A 12,086-nucleotide genomic window follows, 5' to 3' on the forward strand; every position below is an offset into this window, starting at 1 on the left:
ACTCGCAGGACAGAGAGGCCAGGCTCCACCAGCTTCAAACCCAGAGGAGACAGGCAGCCGAGGCCCCTCTAGTAGGAGCAGGACATCCCGAGGGCGAGGACCTCCCCTCCCACCTCACCCCCACCCCAGCCCTGAACATATCACACAGGCAGAGAGTCACTGCTCGGGACACTGGAAAACACCTCCATGTTCAACAGTCACCTGACAGGACTATTCCAAGGAACTGGAAATAACTATTGGTGGGAAAAGCGCCTACGGTCCCTGGGGAGGAGGAGAGGCCAGGTGCCTGCTGACCTCTAGGCAGGACCTGGCACACGGCAGCCTCCCAGACGGTCACCTCCATCCCCAACAGGCCCTACAAACCCAGAGCTCACCGACAGGAACCTTGGCAACAGGCACAAGGCCCAGCGCACGGGGCCGAGGTTACAGGGAAGGTGGGCGGAAGGGCAGGTAAACACCTTCGCCACAGAGGGAGGATGGGTCATTCTTCACAGAAGCGATGGTTAATCACCCTGCACCCCAAGGCAGGCAGAGAGCGCCGGACATGAGAGGGGATGAGAGGCAGAAGCAGGTCCCGTCTGGCGAACGCAGAGACACCCAGAGACTGTTATTAAAATACAGAAGTGTGCTGGGGGAGTGTGGTGGTTAATTTTACGTGTCAACCTGGCCAGGCCATGAGGTGCCAAGCTACTTGGTCAGACATTATTCTGGGTGTGCCTGAGGGTGTTTTGGGATGAGGTTAACATTTAAACCAGCAGACTGGGTAAAGGAGATTGCCTTCCCCAGTGTCGGTGGGCCTCACCCAATCAGTTGAGGCCTGAATAGAACAAAAGGGCTGACTCATCTGCAAATGAGAGGGAGTTCCTCCTGCCTGAAAGCCTTCAGAGGCGTGTATACACACACACACACACACACACACACACACATATTGTTTCTCTGGAGAACCCTGACCAATACAGGGAGAGCAAATAAGATAACGAAAGAAACTATCTACCATGTGTTAAGCCCAGAGCCAAATACTTCTGTCCATCAGATTACTTAACCCTCCAGGAGGCCTATATGGGAAAACCAAACCGAGGCTCAGAGAGGTTGAGTAATTCCGCAAAGCCACACAGCTGTACGTGGCGGGGCCAGTGATCAGAGCCAGGTCTGTGTGACTCCAGATCAGACAATCCTCCCACCACACGAGTGCTTCCCCCAGGGTACGGAGCACACAACACCAGAGAGCAGTGAGGCACCGATGAACTATCTTTAAATTGACTCTTTATGTCATTTAATTACTACACATTCATTTTTAATTGTTTCAGGAAAAACAAATGTATCAAACTTATGAGCTCCTACATGTTAATACTGAAGAGGATGTCTGATGTTCAAAAAAGGAGTCATTTTGAAGCAAACAGTAAGTTTTCGTATACGTGGTACACGAAAAAGGCAGCACTCTGACAGTGGCGTTCCCAGGACAGCTGTGAGGGGCGGGGCTGCCCATCAGCCGCCATTTTCCAGTGTTTCTATAAAACGAGGACAGAGCGGCCTCTCACACCGATAGCTGGAGCTCTCAGAACCAGTCTGTCCCCACACTGGTTGGGGAGGACCCACGTGAGGCACGGAGGGAAGGGGGGAGAAGGCACGTGGGCCGCGCCAGCTCCCTCAGCCTAACCCTCGCGGGCTCTGGGCTCCTGGCCCAGGCGGCAGGACGGGTCCAGGGAGCAGGGCTCAGAGAAGGCGGGGTCTGCACAGAGCTGACAGCTGAGAGGCCCACCCAGAAACCAGCTCCGAAGGCCAGGTCACTTGGACACAGCATCACGTTCTGCCAAGGAAGCAGGTCCGGGCTCAATGGCTTTTCTGCCGAAAGAGCCTTCCTCTGTCTCCAGTTTAAACGAACGGCCGCTGCTCAGAACGGATGAGAGCTGCTCCAGCTTGCCCACCTGGTCGTTCTGTGCACCTCAGCTGGTGGTCAGCACGCCTGCCCACCCTCCCCACTCATGGACTCGCCTTAAGGCCCACGGGAGGAGCTTCAGGGGCGCAGGCAGTGATGGTGACATGGCCTCACTCTGTTGAGAAGGTGAACGCCTAGGGCAGCAGGGTGCTGCCACTCGCCAGCTGTGTGACATTGAGCAAACAATTCCACCTCAATTCTCTGTGCCTGTTTCCTCAGCTGTACAATGGCAATAAAAGTGGTACCTGCTGCAAAGGGTTGGGGCGGATTAGATAGGATGACAGATGTAAAGCTCTTACTGCAGGGCGTCGCACATAGTAAGCTCTCCAACTCAGGTACCAGCAGGAGGTGCCTAAATGAAGGGCTTCTGGCCCTGAGGTGTTTGGCGAGATTCTGACCACAGACCTTTGCTTTTTAAAGAAAGTAAGAAAGCAGGGGCCCTTCTAGATTGTGATCGTTCATGTGTGACCTGGTGGGGCCCTACCCCCAACCGCAGACATCCTCAGAGCCACAGGCAAAGATTCAGGCCCGAAGTAGGGTTCACCACTGGCAAGAGCCTGAAGCTTCTGACTTCAAGTCTAACCTCTGCTCTGAAGTTCTCCCTCCCCCAGCTTCCCCCCCATCCCTCCACTGATGCTGACCCCTCCACTTCTCGCGTCCCTCCCACCAGCTCTTGTGCGGCCCGGCCTTGAGGGCTCATGGGAAATGGTAACTCTTCCACGGACCCATCCCTGACCCTCCTCAACCTCCACTCAGCTCTCACAGCTGGTCCTTCTTGGGGTCCCTAATGCACCCATTCGTTCATTCATTCACTGAATCCATATTCATTGGGTGATGTGCAGGATTCCAGGTACCGTTCTAGGTGCCGGGGACACAACGAGGTACAAAATACACATTAATCCCCACCTTCACGGAGTTTACGTTTTAGTGGGAGGAGAACAAGGATAGACAAAATAACTGAGTGGGGGTGGGATCTCAGACAACAGTGCTTTGGACAAATAGAAGGCAGGGGAGGGAAAGGCTGTAGTTTCCAACCGGATGGTGAAGGGAGCCTCCCTCAGAGGCGACATGTGAGAAGGAGGGGCAGACACAGGATCCCTGGATATCTGGGAGAAGGGTGTTCCGGCAAAAGCATGGGCGAGGGCAAAGGCCCCGAGACCATGGCTGGTGTGATCCTTCTCCTTGTCTGACCCCCTCGGAGACTGAGCCTGAGGACAGCGCCCGTGCGTGCTCATTTCTTGCCCTTACTGCACCCAGCATAAGACTCTGGTGCAAGTTTGTTTGTTTGTTTGTTTTTGCGGTACGCGGACCTCTCACTGTTGTGGCCTCTCCCGTTGCGGAGCACAGGCTCCGGACGCGCAGGCTCAGCGGCCATGGCTCACAGGCCCAGCCGCTCCATGGCACGTGGGATCCTCCCGGACCGGGGCACGAACCCGCGTCCCCTGCATCGGCAGGCGGACTCTCAACCACTGCGCCACCAGGGAAGCCCCGGTGCAAGTTTTTGTAGATGCCCTTTATCAGGTTATGGATTCTCTTCTAATCCGAACTTGCTGCAAATTTCTATCATGAATGACTGTTGAATGTTCTGCACCTATTGAGACCATTATATGGCTTTTCTTCTTCATTTTGTTGACACAAGAATTAATTGTTTATTGTTGCTCAAGCAATTACATTGATTGGTTTGTGTTAAACCAACCCTGCATTCCTGAGATCCACTCCAGTTGGTCATAACACAACACCCTTTTTATATGTTTCTGGATTTGATGTGCTGCTATTTTGTTAAGGAATTTTGTACTCTGCGTCTGTGAATTTCTTTTGCTTATAATGTTCGAGGCTGGTTTGCAATCAGTGTAATGTTGCCCTCATAAAAAGGAGCTAGGAAATGATTGTTCTTCCTGCCTTTCCTGAAAGAGTTTATGAAGGATTTGTACTATTTCCTCCTTAAATGTTTCATAGAAATTACAAGTGAGGCCACCTGGGCTTGGAGTTTTCTTTTTTTTTTTTTTTGCGGTATGCGGGCCTCTCAGTGTTGTGGCCTCTCCCGTCGCGGAGCACAGGCTCTGGACGCGCAGGCTCAGTGGCCATGGCTCACTGGCCCAGCCGCTCTGTGGCATGTGGGATCCTCCCGGACTGGGGCACGAACCCGTGTCCCCTGCATCGGCAGGCGGACTCTCAACCACTGCGCCACCAGGGAAGCCCTGGAGTTTTCTTTATGAGAAGGTCTGTAATTATAAACTTAATTTTACCAAATGTCCTAAGTGGACCGAGAGGCACCAAGGGCTCTCTATGCCTGAGAACCCTTCCCCAAGTCCTGCACAGGAGGTGGGGAGCCTGCGGTTCAGTTCTGGTGGGCATGTTGCTTCCTCTCCTCTCGAATTGCTCACCCACATCCCAGCGAGACCCCCTCCCAGATCACAGCAGCTCCCGACAAGGGCCCCAGGTGAGCAAACCCAGGGTATATATACTGCTCCCCGCCCCCCCCCGCACACGCGCGCGCACACACACACACACACAGCTGGGCAAACAGGAAGCAAGGCAAACGTGCACACATGAGTGTCATTCCTGCAGGGGACCCGTGTTGGGTTTTGGCTGCCCAGACTCCATTCCCCCTCCTCAGTAACAGCACCCAGCTTTTCTGGGGGTGCTGCTCCCCTCCACGCTCAGACCATGAGGCTCCAGGGCACCCGTGCTCCTTGGACCCTGGGAGGCAGGTGGCTGGGGCCTGGCCGATCGGCTGTGCATCCCCCTGGATGGAGGTGCTCAGACCCAGCGTGCAAGGCTTGACAAGGGCTGCAGGGCTGGACCCGTCCTCTTGCTACCCCAGGGGGCACCCGGCTGAGGCCCGAGACCAGGCCCTGCTGACATCACTGAGCCCTGTGTGCGGCCTGAAACAAACTCTGACAAAACAACATCCCTGCTTTATTTAAACTATTTTGGTTTGAGTTTCCTGTCACATGCAGGAAAGTCAGGAGAGTTGAGACAAATGAAATCCCCTGACTGAATTCTTCAAGACTTGTGGCCTTATTTCATTCAAACTACTGGTACTATATTTTTTAAAAAGAAAAAAAAAATTGTCATTTATTATGTGCTTACTATGTGTCAGGCTCGAAATAAAACATATCACAAGTGTTTTATTTGCCTCCCAACAGTCCTATTGAAACCCCCCATTTGATACACAAGGAAACCCCTGCACGGATGTGAAGTAACCTGCCCAGGGTTACATTCCTGGAAAACACCTCAGTCGGGCCTGGCTCTAGACTCCTGGTCCAGACACCACCTCCCGCCTTGTGGTGAATGCACCCAGATTGTTCAAAACAGAGCTAATGGCCTCCACCTACCTGGGGCTGCCCATGGGAGGGCCCAGGCCGCCAGACCTCAGTGAAAAATGGCTCCATCTCCTCCATCACCCCCTACCCCACATGCAGCCTTAATACTGCTTCTTAATGTGTCCTCAACTTCCCTTAAATGCTACTGAACCTGGGTAAACCGCCATTGATGAGAAGGTCTGGCACACTTCCCGTGCATTCCAGGACTGAGCTGAGTCTGTGACCTGGTTTTGAATGTGGTTCTGCCGGTGAGTGGGGAATAACATGCAAAGTATGCAAAGGAATTAGCGGAAAAACTGGTTCTGCTATTTGGTTCCCTCTGCCATCCCCACCTGCAACATTCAAAGTCCCTGCCTCTGGACTTGGGTCTCTGGCCACCCACCGGGGCAGCTGCCTGGACACCTGCACCTTCCACCCTTCCCGGCCCCCCATCCGGTTACATCCAAGTAACCTTCGTATCTTCTTCTTACTTTTTTCTTTTATTTCTTTTTTTAAGATTTTTTTTTTTTATGTGGACCTTTTTAAAATCTTTACTGAATTTGTTACCATACTGCTGTTTTCTGTTTTCCGTTTGGGTTTTTTGGCTGCGAGGCATGTGGGATCCCAGCTCCATGACCAGGGATCAAACCCGCACCCCCTGCATTGGAAGGTGAAGCCTTAACCACTGGACCACCGGGGAAGTCCCTTACATTTTTCTTTTAAATTGATTCTTCCTTAATGAAAACGTACTTTATTTATTTATTGGCCGTGCCCCACGGCATGTGGCATCTTGGTTCCCGGGATTGAACCTGCACCCCGTGCAGTGGAAGTGCCCCGTCTTAACCACTGACCGGCCAGGGAAGTCCTGAAACAATACTTTAAAAGGAAACTTTATATCACTAGTGTAAATAGAAAGCCTATACCATTTGCCATCCGAGGTAAAGATAAAAACAAACAAGAATCGAAACAATGTTACTGCATTTGGGGGTGGGGTGGGGGACACTGTCATCCCCAAAAAAGAAACAGGCAGATATTACAGGGTATTAGGAAAAGCAGAAGGTGGTTGTAGGGGCCGGGGGACGGGGAGGGGTTAGCATTTAATGGGGACAGAGTTTCAGTTTGGGAAGCTGAAAAAGTTCTGGAGATGATGGGTAATGGTTATATAACAGTGTGAATGTCCTGATGCCACTGAACTGGACACTTAAAAATGGTTAATTTTATGATATGTATATTTTACCAAATTTTTTTTATAAAGAAAAATGGAAACAACATGTTGGCACCAGAAATGAATTTTTTATCTTGAGGGTGTCTAATGGGACAGGGGAACCCGGGGACAGGGAGGGTCAGGCCAGAAAGCTACAGTGGAAAAAGGAGAAGTGACGGTTGTACAAAGAAGCAGTGAGTGGGGGCAGAGGAAGACACAGCCCTCCCTCCACCCACCTGCAGGTCCACCCCTCCCTGCCCCCCATGACAGAGGCAGGGCCTGCAGGGCGGAAGCCACGTCAAGGGGCAGAGCAGGCTTGGGTTGGTGGGGGGAACCCACAAGGGAAGCAGGAAGAAAACCACCCACGGAAGCAGGATGGAACATCTACCCAGCAGCATGGTGCTCAGGCACTGAAAACTTAAGATCATGAAGCAACACAGAAAAACAGCTGGGCTTTAACACTTGCTGGTGGTTGGTAGAGAAGGAAGTACCCAAGTGACCTGAATACCAGGTTTGAGCTTCGTGGGGGGGGGGGGGTGGAATAAGTGATCAAAAGGAAAACAAAATGGTGACTGACTGTGTTACAGTCAAAGGATTATGGGAGACTTCCGTGGTGGTCCAGTGGTCAAGATTCTGCGCTTCCAATGCAGGGGGCGTGGGTGTGATCCCTGGTCAGCGAACTAAGATCCCACATGCCACTCGGCCAAAACAAAACAAAACAAAAAAAGGATTATGGGATACTTCTCTTTTTCTCCCTTTTCCCAACTTTCTCTCTCGTGTCATTTATATAAAGGATGCCTTAAAAAGAAGCTCATGAAAGATGCTTTGGAGCCCTTTCAATAACATGAAATATCAAAAAAGGATCAGGAGTTTGCCACATAACCAGCAATCCCTCGTTGTGACTGTAAGGGTTCAATCAGGTCTGGCCAATTCGCCAGAGGCTGCAAACCCCTGAAAGAGGTGGTACGGGGGCACGGTCCCAAACTCAAGACTGTCACTACTTATACGCGTCCCCCAGAGCACTGCCCTCTCTGAGGTTCTGACTGAAACGTGAACAGTTTTAACCTGATGCTCTCTACAGTTCCCCTGGCCTTAAAATTGCCTGATGATTTGATGCTATAAAATCAAGAAACAGGAAAAGCAGACTTAAAGCCCCTGGGGCTCAGGCACACAGTGATTCCAGTAAAGTGGGAGTTTGGCCGAAAAGTCCAAGGATGAGCAAAAATTCCCCCAAGGTCCAGGAAGGTTTTCATTTTCTCTGTTCTTCACCTCACAGACTTCACAATGAACTCCTTAGGTGAAGAGGCTATTTCCCTCCCAGGTACAGATGAATGCAGATAGAAAGCTTGCCTTTAGGACCACTCTTAAAACTCCAGAGGGGACTCTTCAAAACCTCAAGCAATACCTGACTGAACTAGGAAGCACACACTAAAAATAAGGGAAACATTTCCAACGCTTGACTGACAGAAGCTTTTCCTGTGAAGTTAAGGGGAAAATCACAACCACCAAACATCTCCAAGACACTTAAGGTAAGCAGTTACACATTTGCAATAAAAGCTATGGGTCAGATTCAAAACAAGTTATAAGATACTTAGCAACCCTCTGATGCATCAGTGATTAGGAATGTTTTTTCCCTTCCTGCTCAGAAGCTATACAAGTAAATTAAAATCCACCAGCTCTTCTCAGAAAAGAAAATGCAGTCAGAAAAAACAAAAAAAGTTGTTACTTCCGAAACGAAAAACACAGCTCTAGAATCTCAGAGGAAGCAGCATACGAATACACCGAAACGGATTCATTTGAAGCCAGCTGCTTTTAATAGCCAGCTTCCTCTTTCTTGCCCCCCATATCAAGAGAACAACTTCAACCAGAGAATGAGCACGGTCACCTGCAAAGTGTGGACTAACAGGTGACCTCCCCACACCACACAGGGCCCTGGACAGGGATGAAGAAAAGTTAAAGAGAAGATGTGATATCAAGCCAGAAATACGACCCTCCAGAGGAGGCAGGCACTAAACCCAAAATGCATTTCTCTGATGTGGCGTGTCCTTATTTCAGGAGGTGACCTTCGGAACACAAATAGGTACTAGTAATTAATGCACATAAGCTAGAAGGTAGTCTGAGCTCCGGCACCAGGCTCGCGGATGTGCACGGATGACTATCCCAACAGACTTAACACACGTTGGACTCTCTGTACTGTGATCACACCCTGTTACACTGTCTAGCCTTGAAACAGGGAACCAAAGGGAGGCGCAAGGGCGTAGCGCGTGGGGATCACCCCCTCCTTTTCATCTCCAGCAAGGTGGCGGGGAGGTGTGGTAGGGCCTTGGTCACACCCAGCACCGCCTGCACCCTGCTAGGAATGAACCTGCTCGGAGTGGAACCCAGAGGCCGCTTCAGGCTGCTGCTCCTCCATCTGAAGGATGGAAGGGCTGGACCACATCACCCAGCTACCGTGAGGTGGGGCGGACCTCTAGTTTCATTAGTTCCTGGGGTTCCCAGATCACATCCCCCACAAAAGGTGCAGAACTCCTGCGTCCCCCCAGGAAGCTAGGGATCAAGGCAACCTTGCTCTGTGGGCAACCTGGGGTGAACCACCAACCATGCCCTTGCATCTCTCATCTGTAAAACAGGTGCATCATCTGTTAAACACCTAGGGTTTCCTCCGAAAGACCTTTCATCAAAGGTTTCCGTTCCTCCCAAAGACGCTGAACGACTGATTCGACTCCCACACACACCTTCCCCACTTCTCCACAAGCCCAATTCCCACACCAGTCCGGCGCCAGGGATGAGTCCCGGTCACCAAACTCCCGAAAGCGGCGTCCCCAGCCTAGGTCTCTCTGCAGGGCCCTGACCACCTCTCCCGGAGCCTGGACGAGAAAGGCGTGCGACCACGTGGACGGGCATCCCGGGACCAGCTGCGCCAGTGCGACCCTCTCCCTCCGGCAGGAGGTCCCTCCGGAAGCCCCGGGGCGGGCAGGGCTTCGCTGGCCCTTCGCCGCGCCCGTCGCACGCCCTCCGCGAGTCCCGCCGACAGCAAGGCTCCCGCCCGCACCACCTCCCGGGCGGGCCCCCTCCCGCCAGAGAGCGCGGAGGCCTCGGCGCCGCCATGCGCAGTAGGGGCGACCCACGCGCACGCCGCCGGATCACGCGCGACCAGCCGCCAGGCCAGTGGCCGCCCGGCCACCAAGCCGGCGCCCGGGAGCGCGCGCCGGCGCACCTGCTGCGCGGACCTGCTGGGGGCGCGCGGCTCCCGGCCTCCTGGCGCCGGCCAGGCCCGAAGGCCGCGCGCCGCAGGCCCCGTCAGACCCGCCCGAGGCCGCGGCCTCCTCCCCGCGCCCGCGCACCTGCAGCGCGCCCGCCCGGCCGCCCGCGCCCGAGGTCTGCCTCCCGACCCGGCCCCACGCCTGACCGCGCCTCACCAGCGGTAGCAGCCTTCCGAGGCCTCCAGCGTGAAGTTCACGCGCGTGGCCCGTGTGAAGGGCAGCAGCACCTTGGGGATGTTGAGCTTGGCCGCCGGCGCGCTGGGGCCCAGCGCCAGCAGCCCCGAGAGCGCGAGCAGAAGCGGCCACAGCCGCCGGCCCCGCGTCACCATCCTCGCCGCTCTTCACCTCCCGGGACCCGGAGCCCGGTCGCGCGCGCACGCGCGCGCGCTCCCCTCGTGCCCTCCGTCCCCGGCCGCGCGCGCCCGGCCAGCAGGTGATAAGCGCGGGAGGGAGGAGGGAGAGGGCGGGGCGAGGGCCGAGGCCTCGGGCCCCTTCCTGGGCCCCGGCGGGCCCTGAGCGCTGGAACTGAGGGGCCCGGGCTCCCACCCCCGGCCCCCGGCCCTACGGGGCGGAGGGAGGGGCTGGGAAGCGCACCCGAGGCCACGCGGGCCTGGGTGAGTGGGATGGGGCGCGCGCCCGAGTCACCGTGGGCGGGGGAGAAGGGATGAGGCGCCCTGCGGCGGTGGCGCCCCTCGACCACGCGGGAAGCACTGCACGGTTTTCTGGCCTCCACACTCGTATCCCTGGTTTCAAACTCTTGGTTTCAAACTCTCGGGCGACACTGCACGCGGATGTGGAGCCTCTGAGCCGTCCCGCAGCCATTCATTCGGCCCAGTTCAGCGCCTCTGGCCATTGACCCTGGCCAGGGCCCAACAAACAAGTCCGCCAGGCCCCTGAGACCTTGAGCTCAGACCATCAACACACAAAGGCCCCCAGAAAATCTGGAATGCGGAGCGCATTCTGGCCCAGGCATCCAGTAGAGGGGCCCAGTTCCGCAACGGCAAACGAACTGCTGAAGCCCTGGGGGCCCTGTGGGTGCTCCTTCCCCCTTCAACCTCCTCCAGGCCTTGCCAGGGAGGCATCATGATACCCAGTTCTCCAGGAGGAAACAGGGTGAGTTGGCCTGAAGACCACGCAGCTACGAAGGGCAACACTGAGGCTCTCAGATCCCAAAGCCCTTCTTTGCGCTGCACCCACTGTCTTCCGGAAGCCGTGAGGAGGTTACCCAAAAGGCAGATTTAAGGCGCCAACGCTGCCAGAGCATATCCTACCCCTCCCCCGCACGCACCATAGAGAGAGAGAGAGAGAAAGAGAGAACGTTCAGCATCACTGAATTGTGCGTGCAGAAACCCTAAATCTTAAATTCACTTTACAGGTTGTGCCCTAGGTTTGTAGTTGTCTTTGTCACGAATTACAGGAGGGGGTGAGCTCTGCAGGTACCCTGTGCACCAGTGCCTTTAAGATGTTAATCTGCTGCGGGGAGGGCCCAGCCTAGTGGGAGGTCAGGAAGAGGCGGGGTAAGTGCACTGGGGCCCAGCCTGTGTGAAGGGTCCAGGAAGTGTGCCCTGGATTGTAACCGGATACGCACGTGGATGCCCCTGCCTGATGAGGGAGGGAGAAGCTGAATTTCAATCGGGCTGGGAAAGGCTTCTTGGAGGAGGTGGCCCCTGGGCTGAGCATAGACACCTCACTAGCCTTCAGAGAGGCCCAGATGGTCTGAGCGTGCCCCTCAGGGGTCATCCAGATTTTGGATGGTGAGGAGGGCTGTTTGGGGATCACCCTCAAAGCCTAAAGGCCCCAGACCAGAGATCTCTTGGAGCTGGGCTCTTCCCTGGGTGGGGAAATTCCAATGGGTTCTCTTGTCTAAAGAAACAAGAGTTGTATGGACAAAGCAGCCTCAGAGCAGGTATCTGTGAGGAATTTTTAGTGTTCTTGTTTGCATGTTTTACTGATTCATTTTTTAGTAAATAACAGATGAGTTTAAGCTAAAAAAGACTCAAAAGGGCTCATAGGAAAAGTGACTCCCCCTTACTACCCCTCACCCAGTACCCCTCCCAGAGGCAACCAGTATTTTCTGCTTGTGTATACTTCCAGACAGATTTTATGCATATACAAGCAAATACCTGTGTGTATACAGTTAAAATTCATGATATATAAAAAAAAAAAATTCATGATATAACTTATCATGTTCCAATTATGCCCACTTAAATTGGCAAACCAAGAGCCTTGCCCAGCAGGTAAATAAATACAAAGGACTAGGCGGAGTATCAGGGATCTTAAGCCCATCTGGCCTGTTAGGATCATGAGTCCCTATGGCCCCATCTTTCCAGATCTTCTGATTATTGAGAAGAAATCAGTAATGTGGATTTGTAGATGAA

General features: G+C 53.9%; 1 protein-coding gene across 2 annotated transcripts in view; it reads right to left on the minus strand.

Annotated features, from left to right (window-relative positions):
- Positions 1–10,134, minus strand: part of NUP210 (nucleoporin 210) — a 100,725-nt gene extending 90,591 nt beyond the window's left edge. The window contains exon 1 of one of the 2 annotated variants that reach the window (XM_027093697.1): positions 9,865–10,124. In XM_027093697.1, the coding sequence (XP_026949498.1) occupies positions 9,865–10,037 (173 nt within the window). In that variant the 5' untranslated portion in view covers positions 10,038–10,124. Of the gene's footprint in view, positions 1–9,864 lie in introns of both variants that reach the window. The other variant, XM_027093698.1, reaches the window with a different exon arrangement.
- Positions 10,135–12,086: the final 1,952 nt, after the last annotated feature.

Source organism: Aethalodelphis obliquidens, unplaced genomic scaffold (genome assembly GCF_003676395.1).
Source record: "Aethalodelphis obliquidens isolate GAN/ISIS:26980383/991018 unplaced genomic scaffold, ASM367639v1 scaffold86, whole genome shotgun sequence".
Taxonomy (NCBI): Eukaryota; Metazoa; Chordata; class Mammalia; order Artiodactyla; family Delphinidae; genus Aethalodelphis; species Aethalodelphis obliquidens.